Raw genomic sequence first — 21,733 nt, 5'->3', positions numbered from 1 at the left:
GCACAGACAGATGAATAGACACAAACAAATGGACAGATCCTCACAGACTAACACCCACTGTTTGCATGCAGACCTAACAGGTTCATAGAGATGTGTAAATAGACACTGCCTGACAAACTCAGATCCTCACAGATAAGCCGAAACAGCTGTCTTTCTCTCCTCCTAATCTCTCACTTTCCCCTCCCTCTCTCTCAACATCTCACTTTGTACTCGTCCCTCTCTCTGTCTCTCCCGCTCTCCGCAGTCCTCTGTCCTAGGCTCAGGTTTCGGTGAGCTGGGGGGCTCTAAGCTGGGTTCCTCGGCAGGAGCGCAGATCCTGGAGCAGCTGAAGGGCCCTGGTCTGGGGCAGCTCCCCCCACTGCAGGCTGGAGGAGGGGGCAGCAGTGGATCGTCTGGGGCTCCTGGTGGCTCTGGCGTCACCACATCATCTTGGGACATCAAGCCCATGGGTTCCCAGACTACTACAGCTCTCTCCCAGTTCAGTGAGTACAACACAGATCTCACACACACACACACACACACAGTGCAGCGCTGTCTCCACGCTGCCGCCCTAGAGGAGATGATGATGCCTACAAGCACATACCTGAAACAAGTATGTTGAGAACCTCACTGTCTGAATCTCCCCCAGGAGCCACAGCTTTAGAGTTCCTGTCCTGTGGTCAGACCCACGCTGCCATGCCCATCCCCAGCCTGCAGGCTTCACAGGCTGTGCTTTATCAGCAAATGTCTTCCTACCAGAATGTGCCGCACACTTAAACACACACACACACACCACATTTTCTCCTATACACCACTTCTGTGTCAGATACCCACACATGCCTATCCGCATACTGAACAGATGTGTTGACCGACTCCCTCACTCGATTGGACCGTCTGTTTTCAGTGCTTTGCCTCGGTTCTTCTCCACCAGATTTCAAGTCGCAGCCCGAGCCCTCCCTGGTGCTGAGCCAACTGAGCCAGAGACAGCACAGCCAGCCGCCCCTGCCCCTCGCCCGCCAGCCCAGCCCGCCCGTGCTGCCACCCCCTCCCCCCGGCCTGGACTCCTACGCCCCCTCCCAGCCCAAACCACGTGACCCCTCGCCCCCTGACTCCAGCAAACTGCTGCCGCTGCCACTGGGTGCCATGGACCCCCAGGGCAGCAACGCCACCTCACAGCACAAACAGATCAAACCGCAGAAACGCCGGATACCTCCCACTTCTAAGGTAAGCCACGTGAGAACCAGTACAAAGACGGCCAAGATGAACCAGATGACACAATGGCATGCTGATCCCCGTCTCTCGCCCCTCTGTGGCAGATTCCCTCCTCAGCAGTGGAGATGCCCGGCTCAGCGGACATCACCGGGCTCAACGTGCAGTTCGGAGCGCTGGAGTTCGGGTCAGAACCCGCCCTGCAGGAGTTCGGGTCATCGGACAGCAGCACTGAGCTGGCGCCACAGACGCAGAACAGCCTCTACTCCAAACCCATGAGGTGACACCCCCGCCACGTCCAAACAAACACTCCCACTTCCCCGTGCTGCACTTGCACACCTCTGGGGACTAAAAAGCACTCAGTTTTTTATTTTATTTTATATCCTAGTTTTATTGGTCCTCATTTTTTATACAGATTCCTTTTTCATTTTCTTTTCTACATTATGTACAAAACTAGGCTTGCTCACTTTCGAGGGGATTCAGAAACCTTATTGCTACAGTTAGGGTTGTGACGAAGTTTGAATCCGCTTTTGTTGACTTTGAATATTAAACTCAAATCTTTTGATGAATTTGTAGCAAAATACCCATTTCAACCTACACACATATGAAGCTCATTCAGTCAGGACGTTCCACATTTTACTCTAAGCACATGAGCCATGTTTATTAACTTGAGAACAGGTCAGTTCAGTCCAAAGTCGTTTTGACTAAAGTTGATTTGGCACTTGCGTATATTCTGTTTTGTGGTCTGATTTGTATCATTATTTATTTATTTTTGAAACCTATCGAATATCAAATTGTATTTCCACACAGCCATATAGCCTACAGGTGCATACTACTTATTTCATGTCATGTTATCATCGGTATCCTGGTGTAATTAGTAAATCCTATTTGCTAGAACTGTACAGACTTGCCACCTATTCTGATTTCTAAAAATGATCGATCAACAAACAACTAAATAAACTGCATCCGCATTCAAGGGATATGGATCTCTGTCAGCTTCGTCACATCCCTGGATGCAGTGTGGGTTTCCTTCTCTGTTGCAGCAAGACTACATCTGTAATAGGAACTGGGCAAAAAGACTGATAACCCTCCATCACGATGATGGTTTTTGTTGCTTAGATTTAATTTGACATACTGGTCTGGTTTATGGAGCACCACAGAGCTCAGTAAATGTGTAATAGTAACAGACAGTTTACCCTCACAGTGAGGCTCTGAGCAGCTCCATGGCGATGCCCCTGGCCTCTGTGGAATCGACCTACACTACAGCCGCCGTCACCTCCTCCAGCATGCCCCCCACCAGCGCCGCGCCGCCACCCACCACCTCGGGTGCAGCCTCTTTCGAGCAGAGCCCCCCCCAGCACAGCCGCATCACCTTCCCCAGCCCCATGGCCCCCTCCCCAGCCAAGGAGCCTTCACCAGCACCAGTCACGGTGAGTCTGTGAGCAGGAAGCAGTCAGCATCCTTTCGCACAGTTCAGTTTATTACAGCAACACGATGCAGCAGTCAATTGCTTTAAAAAGCCTTCACTGGAGTGGCTATTTGTGGAGTACTCAGCTGAGCAGCCTGGAAAGTCATTATGATCCACACAGAGCGAATGTAATAGTATGTAAAACTGACTAGGTACGGGATTAGCTGGATAAGGCACAGCACGGCTACTCTGACATCGAGGCCTAGCCTGAGCCTTTGCAGGTATCCCCCTAAGCAGTGTCCTGCTGAGTCATATAGCGCTTTTCCACCGACATGGTGCCGGAGCTGGTGCTTGGCCTGGGGACCAGCTGAACTTTAAGCGAACTGGCCTGCATTTCTACCGGTTTGGGATCCGAACGCTGATGTCACTGGATGTGGACGTTCCCAAGCACGGAGTAGAAGTGGAGAAACGCACGGCAATAATAATCAGCACCGAGGCGGACTACGCCCTTAATTTGCAAGCTTGACTACCGTCTCTAGAACCCTGTTTAGCCATCAAAATTAAACTCATTCAGCGTCTACACACAGCACAAATGCATTGTAAAAAAGAAGAAAAAAAAACGTCACATGTAGACGAGCAGAAATGAAAATATAGCTATACGAATATGCAAAGATGGCTCAGCCTTTTGTTTATATGCAGACACAAAATAATACATGTTTCCCCCTCGTTCCTTCATTACGAGGACGTTAAGATGTTACATGGAATTCAAATGCTAGATTAATTTCACATTCATAATCACAATCCTAAAATACAGCCTGTATAAAACATTTAATTGAACAATATTTGTCCTTCCCTTGTTCATAGGAAAATGTCCATAGGTGGAAACACTGAGGTTTATGCATTAAGGGATTTATACCGATTCGCTATTTCAGACACTTTTACTGTATTGAATAAAAAAAAAAAAAAAAAAAATTTAGTTAACATGCATTTGTCACCGAACACACAGTTTATTATGAATATACTTTGTATGAGTGGATACATTTTCATTCATTTTGTGGCATATTTTGTTTTATTCTTGTTTAAAAAACAATGACTATAGGCCAGCCTATGATTATGGATGGGGCTGTTTTGGGGGTATTTGCAGAGCAGTCGTGGACAGATCAATAAACTGTCGGATGATCTCAGGTGATGTTAATGGTTTGATGGGAAATTGTGCTTATTGATGAAGTCTGTGATGATGGTCCTAAATCATTGTTGCATTGTCCCTGTCGCCAGACACCGCAACAATGCTCTTGTTTTGAAAGTCGCCCTGGATAAGAGCGTCTGCTAAGAAATACATAATAACAATAATAAACTGTCAGCACTCTGCTGGCGTGTGATCACCCCCTCACCCGCTGCGCAAAGCACATCACTGTCATCAGTGCTCTGCTGCAAACAGTGAGTGTAGTGCTTCTGCACGGCAGTGATTTTGTGTTTGTGCAATTGTTGAAATACAGCAGCAACAACAATGTAAATTGTGTTTCTTCATGTGTTTTAAATTAGTTACACTTTTAGGACATAAGTATTCCATGTACATTGTGATTATCAATCTGTATATACACATGTAGGTAAAGTTGCACTCATCAGCACATATTCTGTGCTAAGAATTAATGTATTCATAAATTATTAATCATGTGCAAACCAACCAGGGACACATGATTCATAGGGGGCACTGAATTGGGCATAACACCGCATTTCTGCCAGTGGCGGAAGAAACTGCCCAGTTAAGGACCAGTTAATGACCAGTTCATTAACAAACAATATTCAATTTCTATCCAATCTATATCGTCGCATTAATGCTCCATCATAATATTGCTGTAACATGTCTTTCCTTTCACGTAAAGTGAGCTCAGTTGTCTCTCATTGCTGCCATTTGCCAGTTAGTTGACCTGGTGAGACCATATTTTTACTAATGTGTCTCTCTAATCGACAGACCGTTGTTTGGTGGTGATTTCTCTCATTTTTAACTCCAGCAAATAACTTTTTGTGGAGACGACTTTACCCCGCCCACCAGCCCCTGACGTCACGGGTTCCTTTGTTTCAGACCAGGAAGTTTTTGGTGCCTGAAAAAGAAACTTTGTGCCGGCCGGGAAACTTTTTTTTTGCAGTGGGAATGTGTGGAACGGTTCCAGATTAGGCACCGGCTCCGAACCAGCACGGACACCATGTCGGTGGAAAAGCACTAATAGTGGGTCTGTTAAGCTGGAAATCGGACTATTCTGACTAGCTAGCCAGGAGTCCTGTGATTGAAGCCTGCTCTTTCCCACTGACACAGCAGAGAAAGCTTCATGACGAGGCGTGAAACTGTTGCTGATGTTTAAACTATGAAATAACTCTGGCACTTGTGCTGTTTGTTCCAGAATGGCTTCAACGGAGTGAGGACACCGACCGGACTAGACAGTAAGTCGGTTTCATCATTGTGTGTGTGTCGTTGTTTGTGACTCTGCGTGTGTGTCGCTCTGGCTGTGTGTCAGTGTTTGACAGTGTGTTTGTGTGAGAGAGAGTGTGAGGTGTTTGACAGTGTCCATGTGTTCCCAGCTACATCAGCCTCCTCCACCCCGAAGCCGGAGTCGCCCTCTCTGCCCAACGTGGGCTCTCTGTCCAGCAGCGCCGCCCCGCCGACACCGACCCTCCTGCCCCCCTCGGCGCCCCAGCACAGCTCCGCACTCTCCAGCCTGACGCCCGAGCTGCCCTCTGCCTCGCTGCCCCAGCTCAGCAGGTGGGATTTCTCTGCCTGGGTCTTCCTCTGTCTGTCCTTGCTGGCAGCTGACTGCACTTCCCCAGCCCGGCATGTTAGTCTGTCTCTCTAAACCACCTCAAGGCATGTCTGTCTCTCTCCCCTCATGCAGACACGTGTGACAGAATAGTTGGTTGAAATAGCGAATAATATTCTTAATATATAAGAAGCCATGAGCTCTCAGCCACTGAAATAAAGTGTGTGTGTGTATAATATATATATATATTTATATATATATATATATATATATATATGCATGCAGACAAAAATATGCACACTCCTCTGTAGTATTGCTCAGGAATAATGGTGGATGGCTTGAAATCGGCCCGTAAAGTACACTCAAAATAATGAAAAATCTCCCTCTCTCTCTTGCTCCCTCCATCCCACAGTTCCCTGTCGAGCAATCATCAGAACAGTCACTCGTCGGCATCAGTGCTGTCGTCCAGCTCCGCTCTCACAGTGAGTGTCTGGCCTGGTGTCTCTCTGTCTACCTGCCTCTCAGTCACAGGTTGATTGTGACTTCAACCGTCTTCGTCTTTTACTGATGTTGACTTCATCTGCTTTAAAAACAAAACGGAAATTAGTGTGTGTGCGCTAACCAAGCTGCCCTTTCCCTGTGTCTTTCAGTACACCAGTGTGGACTGTGTGAGCTCCTTGCCCCCCTCCACCGCCTCTGCCTTCTCCGCCGCTCCGGCGCCCGTCCCCCCCAGCAACAGCAGTGTGGGCGGGGGACCGGTCAGCGTGGCCAGCAGTCTCCACGCCTCAGGGGCCCTGGGGCTGACCGGCAATGGGGCGTCTGTCCCGTCCGTCTCCAGGACTGCGCCGCTCCTGTCCTCCTCCTCCGGTAGGCTCTGATGGGCCATCCCAGCTGCCCATTCTCTGACCTTTAATTTCGGGTTAATGAACGTCCCTTTTAACTAGGTTTTTACAATATCTGCCCACCCCGCCCCTGGCCTGGACTCCTATGTCCCCTCCCATTCCGCAACAACTCCAAAAATGCACTCGGTACAATTACCCACCCCACATTATCACCCAACCCAAAATAATCTTCTAAATAAATACGAGAGAAAGTTTGACAGAAAATAGACTGCAGATGTTTTTGATGGCTTGTGTATTTTGTGCCATGACACAATGGCCAGATGGGCACGTTCGAGCCTGAGCGCTGGGCGCCATGTGTCGATACGCTGCAGCCTGTATCTTCTGAGGGATGTTCAGACGCTCGCCGACATGACTCTGGCATCCGCAGTATCCAGTCCACGAGATCAGGGCCCGTTACCATGGGTACGGCTCACGTCTGTTCCAGTGGGGGTCTTGCCTGTGCTTTTCCGGGGCTTGCTCTCCTACTGTGCGTTTTTAATTATCTCTTGTCATGCTGTTTTGATTACAGCAGGAACTTGTGTTTCTTTTAATTTTTTTTCGCAACATCAAGATTGCAAGCTGTGTTGCAGAACCCCCCCCACCCCCCCCACCCCCCCCAGAATGAAAAACAAATAAAAGTAGAGGAGATCCAGTTCTACTTCTGCGGGCATATTGTGACTGTGAGGTATTGTCAGATTGACTGACTGATCTGCGTGCTACTGTGTTCTGTTTTCTCCTCCTCTCCTGTAGGTAAAGCCCCCCCAAACTTGCCTCAGGGGGTCCCTCCTCTGCTGCCCAACCAGTACATTGTGGGTCCTGGGGGTCTGCTTCCTGCCTACCCGGTAACTGCACTGTACTGCTTCCCCACTCTTTTCCCTGCTGCGATACCGCACTGTACCACACAGCCCTTGGCCTGGTTTAAATTAGCAGTGTACACATGGACACAATGCCAAGCATAAAGCAGAGTACACTCAAACACCGCCGTCGTGTCTGTAGGGAGAAATGGGAGTTTGAATTTCAATATGGTGGGGCCTCTTTAGTAGGATTTTTATTATCATCACCATAATATATGAAGTTATGTATGGCCATAGAGAGTAACATTCTTGTGACACCAGTCTGAAAGTCACAGCTCTCTGGCCGGAGGGTTGTGTCTGAATGTGACGCCCGCTGTGTTTGTGTGTCGTGTCCTAAAGCAGATCTACGGTTACGAGGACCTACAGATGCTGCAGTCCAGACTGCCCATGGTGAGTCAGCTTTAACCCTTTCCTTTGCACAACACTGGCTTGTCTATTGCATGCAAACTCCAGCAGAAACAAACCCTGCAGTGTATCGGACTGTGCCGAGACCTCCCTCTGTGATGTAATAGTCATCACCTTTTCAATAACAAAACACCAAAATCAGTCTCTGGTATGCTCCTTATGGCAGCCTGGGACAGAACGACATGCCCTGGATGTTTTTTTGAAACATTTGTGTAGTACTACATGAAAGCATTGTAATTCAGTTCAAATGAAGCCTGTTTTTTCTGGGTTAGGGAGCAGCAGGTCTCCAAGTAAAAGGGTGCGAAACCCACCCAGCAGTGTCACGGGCACTAGTGAAGCAGGGGATGGCGTTTTGGGGGGGCAGTGTTACTCAGGTACCCGGTCTGCCCCCAGCCCTCTCCAGCTCTCCCTGATGTGTAATTGAAGAGTCACGGTTTCCAGTGAAGAGAAAATTTACCCCTTTGGCTGATTCGCTCCAATAGTCGTGCCTTCGTACCCGCTGAGATGGCAGATTTCCCTGGGGGTGAGCTGATGCAGGGTCTGCTTGCTGGTCTGCGCTGCGCTGCACTTGTGTTTGTGCACTGTTTTGCTCCTTATAAACCAGGCTAAATGCGTTAGATGCTTTCTAAATTACAGTGGGAGGTTCCTCTCTCTCTCCGCATGCTGACCTATCTAGATTATAACAGTCAAGCTTTGTAACAATAAGGCCTGTACACTGTATCCTCTTATTGTGGTCGTCTTAGACCAGTGCACACCTCAGGGATTCTATCCAATCAGTTGAATTGCTTCATTGGTTCAATTATTGGGCTTAGTAGTTCAGTATCAGCCCTGTGTTGAAGCTATGCAGTGATCTGATAGCTTGGAGAGACCAGTAAAAGGAGCAGGGTTGGCTGTGTTAGTCTCGCTGACCACAGGCCTGGCCAGGTCTGTGTGCCTGCAGTTCTCAGGCATCCCTACTGGGGATTCTGCATTCTAAATGGACAGACCTCAGTTCTTACCATTCAGGTTCAAGTGAGCTCACAGAAGTAGTTGACTCTGCTGTGCTGCTACTGGTTTGATTGATCCATTCATTCTCCTACCCACCTGTTTCTCTGTCCCTCTCTCTCTCTGTCTTTTTCTCTTGCTCTCTCTCTCTGCAGGATTACTATGGAATCACATTCCCAGGCCCCACAGCAACACTAGCAGGCAGAGACGGGAGCCTAACCAATAATCCTTACTCAGGTATGCTGCGCTGGGTTCGCTGTGCAGAGCCCTGGCAAATTAACATGAGCAGCCTTGATCGAGGTAATCCGTTTCTCTCTCTCTGTCTCTCTGCGTCTCTCTCTCTCTGTCTCTCTGCCACCCACATTGCGATCTGAAGCGCTGACCGCCGCCCCCCCGCCCCGTCCTCTCTCCCCCCCCAGGTGAAGTGACGAAGTTCGGCAGGGGGGACTCGGCCTCCCCGGCCCCAGCCACCAGCCTGGCCGCCCAGCCGCCCCAGCCTCAGAGCCAGGCCCAGCAGACACACCACAGCGGGCAGCAGGCCTTCCTGAACCCTGCACTGCCGCCGGGCTACAGCTACACCGGGCTTCCCTACTACCCCGGGGTGCCGGGCGTGCCCAGCGCCTTCCAGTACGGCCCCACCATGTTCGTGCCCCCTGCCTCTGCCAAGCAGCACGGCGTGGGGCTCAGCACCCCCTCCACCCCCTTCCAGCAGCCCAGCGGCTACAGCCAGCATAGCTATGGCTCAGGTAGGGCTGCCGGGCCAGCACAGTCACTGGCATGAAACATTCACACTCCTGTTTGGAAAAAGAATGAAGTAAATTCTTTTGAATTGATGATTAAAAAGTCTCTCTCTCAGGTTATGATGATCTGACAGCGGGCACGGCTGGAGGGGAGTACGGGAAAGGGGGCTACAGTGGCTCATCTCAAGCACAAGCCAAGTCTGCTGCCACGGGGCCGGGCAAAGGTGAGGGCCCACCTTTGTCTTAGTATAAAGTCATACTAACGATAGACACTCGGTTAAATGGTTGCATAAAACAGACTTTCCTTAAACTGGTCATGTTTAGTCAATCACACAGTGCATTCTGGGAATTTTAAGACTTAAAAAAGACTAAAAAAAAAAAAAAACTAAAAAAAAAACATGGCGGACACTTATCTAAAACAGCAACAATCCCAGTTCACAATAACTGAAAATCTATGCTAGATATTCAAATCTAATGCAGAAATATATAATTTTGGGAAAATCTTCTGAAACGCACTCAAACGCGATGTGTGGAGCAAAATAAGTTAACAGCGTCAACCTGCTGTGTGTATAGTCTGTAAAAGAGACAGTTAGAAACGATGAAAGAATATGCTAATTTAACATCCGCACCCTTAGCCAGGGAGACCTTACAGGATACAAAAGCAAAACAAATATGCTAAAATACAGTACACAATTAGAAATGTGTACAAGAGTGTGTGAGAGTCAGTGGGAGAGACCCCCTGTCAGCATCAGTGAACTCAGGCCATCAGTTTGAATGGAAAGATAGACTTAAACTCTGTTAGCCTGGGGGGTGAGGAGGAGGAGTCTTAAGTCTTAATCAGTCTTCTTCAACTGATTAACTTGCATTGGGCTTGTCCAACTGTCAAATTAAGACAAGTCTAATATGGTTTTATGGAACCGGCTCCTGAGAAGGACCAAAACAGTCACTTTGCTTCTGCAGTTTGTCAGTGTTGTGAAGTGTGTTCTGTGAATCGGTGGGTGAATTGTCCTTTGTCCTCTCTGGTCCCAGGTGTCTCTGTGACGTCCAGTAACACAGGAGTGCCGGACATCAGCGGCTCTGTTTACAACAAGACTCAGGTGAGTCAGACTGTCAGAACTGGATCATGACCAAGACTGACATGTGGCCCCTTCCTAGTGTCCAGGAGCCACACTCTGGACTCCTCTTTCCCACGGCCCTTTTCCTGGTCCCTCTGCACTCAGGCTGTCCAGCCGCTGCCCGTCTCCATCCTTAAGCACCTGATCTGACCTGAGAGGCCGTTTGTTGTCTCTGAACTCAAAATAACGCAATACTGCTTCTCTCCCCTGCAGTCCTTCGATAAGCAGGGTTTCCATGCGGCCACCCCCCCGCCCTTCAGCCTGCCCTCGGCACTGGGCGGGACAGGCCCCCTGAACCCCGGGGCGGCCCCTGGGTACGCCCCTGCGCCCTTCCTGCACATCCTGCCCGCCCACCAGCAGCCCCACTCCCAGCTGCTGCACCACCACCTGCAGCAGGATAGCCAGGTACCCAAACAAACCGCACCCACACACCCGCACCCACACACCTGCACCCACACCACTCCCCTGTCACGCTCTGTCTCCCCCTGCAGGGTGGGACCAGCCAGCGCAGTCAGTCCAACAGCATGCAGCAGAAGACACAGACTAACAAGTCCAGCTACAGCAACTCTCCGTACTGGGGCAACTAAGGCTGGTGGGCGACCCCCTCTCAACACCCCCCCCACAGCCCCCACTGGGGGGGAAGGAAATCAAACTGACTGGTCAGAGACGTCATCGCTGCCTTCCACTGGGAGACCAAGACAGAGTTTAGTGCAGATCAGCCGCACCGCCCCAGTTCTCACTCGCGTTTTTTTTTTTTTTTTTTTTCTTCTCCTGTTGTTGTATGTAAAATATTTATGTATGTATTTATATATATATATGTAATAGTAGAACCTGAGATGTGGTCTCTGCATTTTTGAAGGATGTTTTTTGTCTTTTTTTCAAATTGTAGGGGATATTAAAAAAGAAGAAAAAAGAAAAGAGAAATTAATGGAGAGAACTTATTTAAATAAAAAAAAATGGGGGGAAGGAACAAAATAAAAATAATGAACCTCAAGGTGTATGGAAAAGATTTTTTTATATATATATATATATATGAAGCTCTGAAGAACTGAAGAATTATAGTCATTAATATAAATTGGAAGGGAGGCCCCTCTTTAGACCAGTTTCTGTAGCTGGGGTTACACTTGCCCAGCATACAGCTTGTAACAGACCCTTCCTTTTCTTTTGGGGTTAAACTGGATTTAAAAAAAAAAAATTGTTCTTGGTTTGTGATTTCCCTCCTTTTATAGCCAGTGCCACCCTGTTCGCTGCCTGTAACTGGGCAAACAGCCAGAACCGCACTGAAGGTACAACTCCCTGCCTGTTGAACAATTTTGTCTCTCATTTGGTTTTAAATCCTTCAGGATATTTTTTTTCTCTGTAATGAGAAAAGACACCCTTGTATTTTTTTTTTTCTTTATTGTATTTTTTCCATCCCTCAAGATTGTTACAAATCCTTTGTGAGCCAAGAAGTATGTCCCATACCTGGCTTTCCCCCTTCTTATCTCGGCTATACTGAGTCTGGAATTTTATTTGTATTGTTTGGACAGAAAACCCGTTTTTTTGTAAAACCCCCCCCCCCCCAGGCCCATTCAGTTTATTTTATTTTTTTTATTTAGTTTTAAACCTGTCGCCCAAATAAAGTTCTGAGCAGTTCAGAATGCGTCTGTGCTGTTTGTGATGTATAACAGAGAACCTATTTCACTTATTTTATTTATGAATTTCATATACAATTATGTACAGGGGAAAATAGATCCTAGACTATTGTAATGCATTATAGTTGCACATTATGACCAGAATGGATGGCTACTAGTCAGCTCTTGTTATACGGCCTGGTCAAAACGGGCCATGTAGCGGGGGTGGTGTTACAGTGAGTATTAAAAAAAAAATCTACAGTTTGCAATAAATTCAAGGGAGTTATTTTAAGTATGATGCTCATTTCCAGGCTATTTCACAAAACTTCAAAAAGTAGTCAAGGTATTTTACAGTAGATACACTAGTGGGCCCTACTCATACAGTAGGTATATACAGTATTTAACTATTTTCCTGATGCATCACTAAACTAAAATTATTAAAAAATCAGTTTCTTCAGTACTGTACTGGTGCTCATAAACTCCACTATATGTAGCACAACTAGTGTTTTGACAAAGCAATTACTGAATACTGTACCTTCAGTAACATATTGTTCAAGTACAGTTCAAACTGAAATAAACCAGTTCTGTACTTAATATGCAAACCTAGTCAGAATCTACAGTAGTTTTTAATTCATTGGACTTAATTGAAGCAGAACCATCACAGAACAAGCCTCTCACTGTACTTTTTATTCTTTTGTCCTTTGTGGTTTATAGAAGTCACTTTTTAGACTGTCGAGCCTTTCCAATCAGCTATGCAGCACATGGTAAGGCTGGAGCAGGGACATTAGTTCAGTATTTAGTTGGCGCTATAAGGTAAGCTACAATGGCTGTCTGTCTGGCTTGGGAAGCTGGTGGTTAGTAGGGGTGGCAGTATAGTGTATAGTATATATATATATATAGGAAGACATTTGTACACATGAATAGCAGGTGCTATAGTGGGACAGTACTGTAATATTGGGGTGACAAAATAGGTGCAAGTGTTAGCATTGCCTGTTTGTTTTGCAATATTCATGCAGGATTGTGGGATCAGAAAATAAACATTCAAGCAGCATGGTCTGTGATGTTGGCTTCCCCATGAGCAGCTTGTGTGAAGGACAGCTGAGCTGCGAGACACAGGGGACCTAGACACTCCGGCCAGCAGAGGCGAGAGTCGCACAGTAGGGATATACATTTGTGTCCTAGTCTCCAGCGCACCTGTGGAGGCCTCTACTCCACTGCCTGACTGGAGCTGAAGTGTTACTGGGGCAGCTGAACACACCTTTAAAGATAATGAAGCAAAGGTACCTTTAAAAACTGGGTTCTGTTCCAGCCTAACTCTAATTTATGCACTTAAATTGACCTTGGCTTTGGCATTAAAAAAATACTTTCAGGATAACCATTGGTGGCTCTTATCCTCCAGTTTGAGATCCCCACTTTAAATATTACCATATAAATTCCCATTAGTACTAATGAAATACTCAAACTCTTTCCCTTAGAATAGCAATACTACAGTCTGAGGTTCTTTTTTAGATCTGAAAATGTTGAGCCGTTTTCCTACTGGTCCCCCAAAGATGCACAAGACCGGCAGGTTATGTACAATTTTATTACACAGATCAATCAAAATACGTGAGCAGTTACAATGGACGTCTCTGGTTTGGTTTATGATAAAGCAGTAGGTTTTACATTCCAACACAAAATAATCTAAATCCCCTCCAGCTATGGCACGGGATACCATGAGGACTGAGTGTCAAAGGTCAGTCAAACCCTGTACTTCCTCATGGGGCCCCATCCTTCCAGATATAAGTCCGCTACCCTTGGGTCCATTACTTGTCAAGTTTTCCTGACTCCTCCCCTATCAAAGGTATTAATTACCCACAAAGTCATGGTGTGCTTAAACAAAAACTATTCAGCTGTAAAGCTAGTACAGCTTAATCTTTCACAACAGGGAATCCATTTCAGCACAAAAATACAATCCCTCTTTTGGCCAGGACTACTAAGTCTTGATAAAAAAAATTGTCAATATAAAAATACCATTCTTGCATTACATTAAGAGCTAAACCGAAAACCTCAAAAGGCAGCACTTAAGGTCACAGTTACAAACAAGCTGTCTGGGAACTACATGATATGAACCGTGTAAAATAAGCACAAGACAGGAAAGCGGTGGGAAGCTGCTGGCGATGCGCCGAACCCACAGTAGTGTGAACCAGCTTCCCCAAATTATATAGAAAAATACCACACAATGGATTCATATGTTGATCACCAGCTGACCGATAACATTTAAAATCAACCCAGTTGAAGTCTCCACAAACAGCCCCATCTCACGATCTTCACCACAGCTTCGATGTTTTGTTCAGTCAGGCACTCATCCCCTTCACTGGTCCAACTCAACACCACTCACCAGCAGATGAAGTCTCTACAGAAGACTTGCACCCCATCATCTTTCCTTCTCCACACTGGCCACCACACACAGCAAGCCAAGGCCCACCTTGGCCACCCCTCCCTAACACGACCAACACGTTCCAGTAGAGATCCCCCTCACAAAGCTGCTCCTAATGAACAAACAAGCCTCGTAGCAGTGTGCATACACATTCAGTCTCCTGAGTGCATCACTTGCTCTCAAGATCTGAGGGGGTGCTAGAAGAGAAATCTGACCACTTGAACATACTTCCACCCACCCCACTCCCACTGGAAGCTGGGGGGAGGGACTTCCTGCATGCTTTAGGCATGTTACATGGGCTCTGGGAAGTGAAGTCAGAGTAACAGTCTAAATTAGCACGGTTTAAGATCTGGAGTGGGATGAAGAGCAGTCAGCAGTCCTGGACCACCAGTGTGGGGGGAGAAAGATTTTCACTCAGATTTACAAAATGCATACACTTCCCATTTCTGAGACATCACACACGGACGAGGACCTCCTAACCCCATCACTAGCCCACAGCGTCCTGCAGCATTACTGCACTGACCAGAGCCGACCTATGAGTCGGCAAGGCTCAAGCACTCCAGTCAGGTCAGTGTGTCCATTACTGGAGCCGATTACACTGGACTTCAGTCCCTTCCGGAAATGGAGCCTGAACTCGGCCCTTAAAAGATACAGAAACAAAAATCAGCGTTTTTAATTTTTTTTTTTTTATATAAAAGCTTCTGAGTGGAGACTCTTGCATCCACAATGCTGACGCCAGTTTCTTCTCTTCAGTTTAAAACCTTAAGGCAAGCATATCACCAATGGGGGAGGGGGGGGGAGATAAGATAACGCTGCACAGTACTAGAAGAAATTTCAAAATTGTTTCAGTCTTTGAGGACGGCAGGTGCCTGGCGGTTATTCATCTTCCCCTTTCATTTTTTTCTTCTTCTTTTTCTTCTCTGTCTGTGGTGTCTCTGGCACAGCCTCCTCCTCCTCCTCCGCCACAGCCTCGCTCTTTCGCTTCTTCTTCTTGGCCGGGGTGGCCTCCTGCAGCCCATTCTCAGACAGCACCGCCGCCTCCTCCTCTTCTGGTTTCTGCTTCTTCTTTTTCTTCTTCCCCACCGTCTCCGTTTCACCGTTCTCCTGCAGAGGGAGGGAGGGAGCGGTGGTTAAGAACACAAAGTCAAATGCACAGTAACATGGGGGGGGGGGGTGGTACTGTCCCCGGATCTCTTACCTCTCCATTAGACTTGGCTTTCTTCGCTTCAGTCTCCTCCTCTCCCTCGGCTGCCAGTTCTTCCAGCCTCCTCTTCTCTCTCTTCTTGCGCTTCTTCTCCTTCTTCTCCATCTTTCGTTTAATCTCCACAGCCACCTCTGTTGCCTGGGAGACAGAGAAAACGAGGTCATCAGACACCAAAAGTAAAGATCTATGCAGTACTGTCTACGGGCCTCAACAAACTTAACTTCTGCTCCAAACACTCAACTGCTCTAGGGTTCAACACTGACTGTTCATCAGATCACAACAGCTGGAACACTTCCAAGTCAACCTTGTTCATATTTTGTGGCAAGACCCTTGCTGTGTCAGGCTCATTAAATCAGTTTATGCCCCCATGAGTTTGTGTCGGGGTAAGAGACTCATCACTCACAGCCGGGTGGGGTCCGAACACTGGGCGGCTCCCATCTGCCCACCAGGGCCAGGGGCACCGTGACCAGTCTGAGAATCTTAGGCTCGCTACCAATACCAGCAGGAAATTCAGACCGTGTGCGTGGGTAACCGGGAGTGTCACTAGTAACGGCTAAACAGACACCCCCCACCAGCTCAGTCCACCTCCCCCGACTCCATACCTCCAACATCGCCTCCTTCATGACGTCCAGGTTCTTTCGTGGCGCGTCTCCGGTCTCGTAGAACGAGAGGCGCTCCTCCACCTGGTCTCGCAGCTTGTCCCCATACACACTGGTGGGGATCTCTGATGGGCACCAACACACAGACCATGAGTAACACAGCCAACACTGACTGTCCCAGTCCTCTCCCCTCTCACAGACCCAAGTCTTCTCTTCTACAGGGTAATGCTAAGCCCAATGGGACCATATAAGCATTTCTCTGTGCAGACTTTGCTCAGTTGAAGTTTCTCAACATCCACCAGAGGTGGGATACTGTTGACGAAAAATTGAGCATCATTGCTAAAGTCTGCAGAACTGATGCACTCTCCTTTACACCATTAGCACTTTTAGTCACAGTAAACTAGCATAAACGATGCAACTCCGCTGCTCTTCTCCTGGTTCACAGCTCTAGAGATGCTCAATTCCACTCCTCACCTGAGAAGCAGTCGATGCGGGAGGCGATGGTGCACTTGTTGGCCAGGTAACGCGAGATGCGGCCCTTGTTCTTGGCGGCAGCGCGGCCGATGAAGGTGGAGTGGAAGATCAGGCCGTACTTGGGCGTGTTCCCCCGTGTCTTCAGGGCTCTGTGGATGACCGGCATAATCACACGCTGCATTTCCTGCACCCCCTACCAATGCCAATCTCCTCACCCAACCCAAACCCACCCGATGCCAATCTGTGGTTCTCTTACACTGAGCTGCAGTCTGCACCACCTCCCTCCATCCATCAGTACCTATCCTCTCCCTCCCTCTCATCCCTCTCTCACACAGTGCCGGGTGGCTGCTCAGAGAGCGGGGCACGGCCGATCATTCAGGCACCATGTTGACGGCCCGTCACTCCGCAGCCCCGCCGGCCTGCCATCACCACAGCCACACCAGGGCAATACCTGAACAGCGCCTTCTCTGCACCCAGGATCTGCACTGTGGAGGCCGGGTACTTCGCCAGGTTGGTCAGGCTGCCGGCGTGGGAGATCAAACGAGCACCGACCTGTGGAGGTAAAGACGGGTTAGTTAAACTTACATGAGGAAAATATTGAAGACCCCTGAGCTATAAATAGAATGGAAGCTCTCGCTGTCCGGGCATATCAGCACCTACAGGCTGTCATCAGTGCGTCAGAGGATTGACAGATTTGGTTAACATCATGTGTCCCTTTAGAGAGAGCTGCAGTGGGAAGAGCCTCCGGGGAGGACCAGGCAGGAGACACGTACCACATCACCGATGAGCGTCGCCAGGTTGGGTGCCACCTGGTTCATCTTGGAGTGGAGGTACTCCTGCAGCCCCTTCCGGTACTCGGCCAGAGAGATCACACGGCTGGAGAAGCTCTCGATGTTGATCAGGTCGATGGGGGAGATGTCCATGCCTGAGGGAGGGAGAGTGAGTGAGTTTTAAATAGCTTTGGACTGAGGAGCTCCAGCACTGGGCCATCATGGTAACCCAAGAGCTAGTCTTTCAAGAGAGCAGGAGCTGAGGACAACTTCAGATGGCTGGAGGTGGAAGCCTCCATGAGAGATGTGTGGAGACTGGGAGGGAGGGCACATCAGAATAAAGGCTGTCAGTCACGGGGAAATCAGTGGATTGACAGATTTTAATAACATCACTTATGACCTCCTCCAAAACGAGCAGAGCACTAAGCACTGCTGCATCAGACAGGCTTGCTTGGTTTGGGTTCAGGAGTATACTTGGCCGTGTACTGACCCATGGAGCTGCGCGAGGCATCCAGGACCGCCTGGGCCTTGGCGCTGTCCATCACCACCTCCTCCATGGCCTCCAGGTTCTCCTCGCTCAGCTCCTTGCGGTTGCCGATGAGCTTGGCCATGCGGCAGTAGGTGTAATTGTCGCTGACTATCTTGATCAGCTCTGGGAAGTGGTAGCCGTACCACTCTCTGCAAGGGGAGAGGGAGGGAGGTGAGAATTGTACAGTACACATTTCTGGGGGCCAACTGGATTAGTTATGTGGCCCTTAGTGTCCACAGCATTGGTCTTCATTATAAACGAGTGAAGGTAAAGCAGATCAAAAGTCATTTTATTTGTATAACGAGAGTCCAAGAAAAATAAATAAAAAAATCAAACCATGTGGACTGTGGCCCCTCGTTCGCAATACTAAAGGTGCTGTCTCCCCCACCCTGCACCCCCTCAGAGGAGGATAGAAGCAGCCCTGCCCTGTGTAGGGGGAGTGGGGGAGTGATGCTGTTCCTCCACTTTCTATACAGACAGCGCTGGAAGGGCACTGCCTGTGGTAAGCATTGGGAGGGGCTGAGGCACGCAAACCACACCATAACCAGAGTATAGCATCCACGAAGGCGCCAGGGACCAACCTGACGCGCATGGAGAAGGTGTTGATGTCCTTGTCCAGCTGGTCCAGCAGGGCGATGGACTGGATGATCATGTTATCGGCCCGGTTGACATTGAACTTGACCTTGGCGCGGGAGTAGCTGTGGCCCAGACCCAGTTGGGCCTTGGAGGCAGACTGAGCCGTCAGGCCCTTGACCAGGGTGTGGAAGTGCAGGCGGATTCCTGGAAGAGGAGGGCAGAGCAAGAGAGGAAAGAGGGAGTGAAAGAGGAGATGGAGTGAAAAAGGCAAAAATTACTTTTGGGACTAGGACTGAAAGGAAAAAGGGGTCTCTGACATTCTGCCTAACTTTTCAGTTTTTCAGTATCAAACCATCAGATGTCAGTTGATCAAATGTCATCACAAATTAGGCAGAGTAATCAATCCTGGCACTACAATCCAGGTGTCTAGACAAGAAGCTCTCAATCACACGACCTTTGTGGATATTTCCCATCAGAATGCTTCAACATGCAAGGTAGGTCGTGTAGTACAGGTAATTTTAACAGTTCTCACCTCTGAGGATCTCCGCCACAACGCCCCCGGTCTGGATGGACAGCCCCAGCTCCTCCTGCAGCGCCGCGCCGACCTTGGCGTCTCCCACTCCCAACATCACCTTCCTCTTCTTGCCAGAGGCGGGCAGATTGGTCTCCAGGAGCAGCTTCAGGTCAGCATGGACCACGCCTTTAAAGGACATCACCAGAACAAAATCAGGACCGGGCAGAGTGGGGCAGGTATAGCGAGTGCAGCACAGTGCAGACAGGAGAGAGGGGAAGGGCAGTCAGGACACAGAGCGCACACGGACAAGGAGAAATAAGAGAATAAAGAGATGGGAGAAGCAGGATAAACTATTCAAGTCTTCTGTACTTTTACTGCAGATTCACAGAAAGGAGAACTGGCCCAAATGTTCAGTTTAATGTTGTGTTGGCATCACTTCTATCAGTGGATTGACAGATTATTGAAACATCACTACATCTGGGCTCAGATATACCATAGTCCTGGCTCCTGCACTAACCCACACCACCCACCCCTTTCCCTCTATCCTCCCTCTCTCACCCTCAGAGATGGCATTGATGTTCTCCAGCGCAGACTGGGCCGATTTGAAGGGGAAAAAAGCCACCAGCTTCACAATGGTGTTGAACTTCCCCACATTCAGCACACACTCCTCCACCTGGCCACAGAATATAATTTGAAGCACACGTTATAAACAAGTCTGGCGAAACGAGACCACGCTGTGTGCCCGTAGGACACATTACAGCAGAGGTGCAGACGCCACACCAGGTGCTGTGATTTGATCTTATTAGGAGTGGAAGAATCTGCTAGGGATGGGCATTTGAAATTACATCTTAAATGTAATTAAGTGGTGCCATGTGATTTTAAATGTTACAACCCTTAGGATCATGTATAAAAAGCTATCCCTGTTAGATCTCCCAGAATTACTACTCACTACCTACCAAATACTAATATCCCTCTCAATGCTTGTGCCCATGCCTAGAATTAGCCCAGACAAAGGTCACCCTAAGGAGACCTGCAATGGATGTGGATTGAGTGAGATAGTTCAATAGTGGGTCTCACCTGGGGCAGAAGCATCCCAATCTCCTCCACCTCCTTCACAGCGAAGAGAGCATACCCCGCCGCATGCTCGAACAGCACGTGTAACAGCACCTGCGAAGATCAACACTCAGTTAAACAGCTTAAAAGTACGAGTTTTATAGAGTCAGCCATAAACTATTAATATTAAACTTCTCTCTGCAATATTAAGCCAGTACCCTCTAGCACAGTGCAGCCATATACACAAATCTGTATATTCTCCCCCAAACAGATAAACATCCTCGTTGTCTGCCCTGCAAAATGTCAGGGCTCAGTTTATAAACATGGATCTGCAGCTATCCCTTTCGTAAGTGGATCAAAAAGCGCAGACAGGCACTCCTGGGTTTGCGCAACAGAAGCTGCCCCCAGTGGAACAGTACGGGATATTTAAAACTACCTTCTCACCAACACAAAGCATGGCGGCTGATAATATCCCGATTTTAACTTTTCACAGCCCAATGCAAACGGTGGAGGGGTTTGGGTTGTGAGGGGAAAAGGAGCAAATGCCGGATGCACTAGTACGATAGCACAATAAATGTTAGGGCAATGACCCATACACGTAGGAACACGTGGTCGGTAGGAGATGGTATGGTAACTTGTGGATTGATATTGATCATGCATTTTTGCACCGGCTGCAGTAATGTAAGGGAGCGGACTCAATCCTGCCGCCACGTGTCTGCCAGGCGGCCACCATGGTGGCCGCCTGGCAGACACGTGGCGGCAGGATTGAGTCCGCTCCCTTACATTACTGCGAACCGAGACCACCAGTACCGGAAAGACACGAAAAGCCAAATAGGCCCAGAAACAGACCCCCACGCCGAGCTGCATCACCCACTTCGCACAGCTTAACTGTAACGATATCGACATTTCCAGGCCAATGAGGCCTACTCCATCCACACGCAATAGGCTCCTCGAAAAAAAGTCGCTAAATAAGAGAGCCGCTATTCTTCATAAAACACCGCATTTTTTCCGAGACCCGGCACGGCCTATTCACAGGGCCCAGATATGGTGCCGATTACTCGTCTGCAGGCGTGACCCGGACTGCATGGCCACGAACAGGCGCAGGCCGTCTGCTGCCATTTGCCCTCGGATCCCTTGAGATGTGCAGATTGTGGGAGGCTGGTCTTTCGCTCTAGTTCTAGTTCTAGTTGTGCGGGGATTCAGTAATCACACCTAGTAATGGTTATATTTCTCGTCTCTTAGATAAAGCATGCGTCTCTCACCATGGTCGTCCTCCTCTTGCGGCGCCTCTTCTCTTCTGCCTCCCAAGCAGCACCGCGCGTCGCATTCACTGCGCTCCAACTCTCGGGCCCTCCCCTCAGCCCTCTAAGTATCGCGACATCCGGCAGGGCTGGCGCGGTTTTGGCTCTAGAGCGCCCTCTGCCGCCACAAAGACAGGCTGGCGGTAGCGTAGCGCAGATGTCCGCAGATCTGAGCAATCCCAGCCCTCCCATTGGTGGAGCCGCGCAGATCTGCGGACATCAGCGCTACGCTACCGCCACCGAGGATCTTGTGTCGTGTGGGTGACACATCTGAGGGCTTTTCCCAGTCGCATCTCTAACTACTCTCATTTTAAAACTTGAGGAATTGAATTAAGATGCAGGAATTGATTGTTCTT

General features: G+C 48.7%; 2 protein-coding genes and 1 non-coding gene across 8 annotated transcripts in view; 1 reads left to right on the top strand and 2 right to left on the bottom strand.

Moving 5' to 3' along the window:
* Nucleotides 1-11,968, top strand: part of ubap2a (ubiquitin associated protein 2a) — a 31,804-nt gene extending 19,836 nt beyond the window's left edge. For 3 of the 6 annotated variants that reach the window (XM_066710714.1, XM_066710711.1, XM_066710709.1), the window contains 16 exons: nucleotides 245-482; nucleotides 911-1,203; nucleotides 1,296-1,468; nucleotides 2,393-2,618; nucleotides 4,996-5,035; nucleotides 5,174-5,354; nucleotides 5,762-5,831; nucleotides 6,000-6,216; nucleotides 6,981-7,072; nucleotides 7,424-7,474; nucleotides 8,629-8,773; nucleotides 8,893-9,219; nucleotides 9,330-9,437; nucleotides 10,243-10,310; nucleotides 10,542-10,733; nucleotides 10,820-11,968. In XM_066710714.1, coding sequence (XP_066566811.1) covers nucleotides 245-482; nucleotides 911-1,203; nucleotides 1,296-1,468; nucleotides 2,393-2,618; nucleotides 4,996-5,035; nucleotides 5,174-5,354; nucleotides 5,762-5,831; nucleotides 6,000-6,216; nucleotides 6,981-7,072; nucleotides 7,424-7,474; nucleotides 8,629-8,773; nucleotides 8,893-9,219; nucleotides 9,330-9,437; nucleotides 10,243-10,310; nucleotides 10,542-10,733; nucleotides 10,820-10,915 — 2,517 coding nt within the window. In that variant the 3' untranslated portion in view covers nucleotides 10,916-11,968. The remainder of the gene's footprint in view (nucleotides 1-244; nucleotides 483-910; nucleotides 1,204-1,295; nucleotides 1,469-2,392; nucleotides 2,619-4,995; nucleotides 5,036-5,173; nucleotides 5,355-5,761; nucleotides 5,832-5,999; nucleotides 6,217-6,980; nucleotides 7,073-7,423; nucleotides 7,475-8,628; nucleotides 8,774-8,892; nucleotides 9,220-9,329; nucleotides 9,438-10,242; nucleotides 10,311-10,541; nucleotides 10,734-10,819) is intronic. The other 3 variants (XM_066710713.1, XM_066710710.1, XM_066710712.1) reach the window with 3 other exon arrangements.
* Nucleotides 11,969-13,507: 1,539 nt separating this feature from the next.
* nop56 (NOP56 ribonucleoprotein homolog) lies at nucleotides 13,508-21,584 on the bottom strand. Its single transcript, XM_066710715.1, has 12 exons — nucleotides 21,339-21,584; nucleotides 20,101-20,190; nucleotides 19,582-19,696; nucleotides 19,042-19,209; nucleotides 18,515-18,713; nucleotides 17,895-18,082; nucleotides 17,408-17,559; nucleotides 17,086-17,186; nucleotides 16,635-16,783; nucleotides 16,164-16,285; nucleotides 15,556-15,699; nucleotides 13,508-15,461 (listed from the first exon to the last, which is right to left on the bottom strand). Exons 1-12 carry the CDS (start codon nucleotides 21,567-21,569, stop codon nucleotides 15,234-15,236), a joined length of 1,887 nt encoding a protein of 628 aa, XP_066566812.1. The 5' UTR covers nucleotides 21,570-21,584; the 3' UTR covers nucleotides 13,508-15,233.
* Nucleotides 15,897-15,965, bottom strand: LOC136757804 (small nucleolar RNA SNORD57). The gene has a single exon (XR_010819624.1). It is a non-coding gene; the product is annotated as a small nucleolar RNA SNORD57 (small nucleolar RNA).
* Nucleotides 21,585-21,733: the final 149 nt, after the last annotated feature.

Source organism: Amia ocellicauda, chromosome 8, assembly GCF_036373705.1.
Source record: "Amia ocellicauda isolate fAmiCal2 chromosome 8, fAmiCal2.hap1, whole genome shotgun sequence".
Taxonomy (NCBI): domain Eukaryota; kingdom Metazoa; phylum Chordata; class Actinopteri; order Amiiformes; family Amiidae; genus Amia; species Amia ocellicauda.
This window is presented reverse-complemented; position numbering and strand designations above follow the sequence as displayed.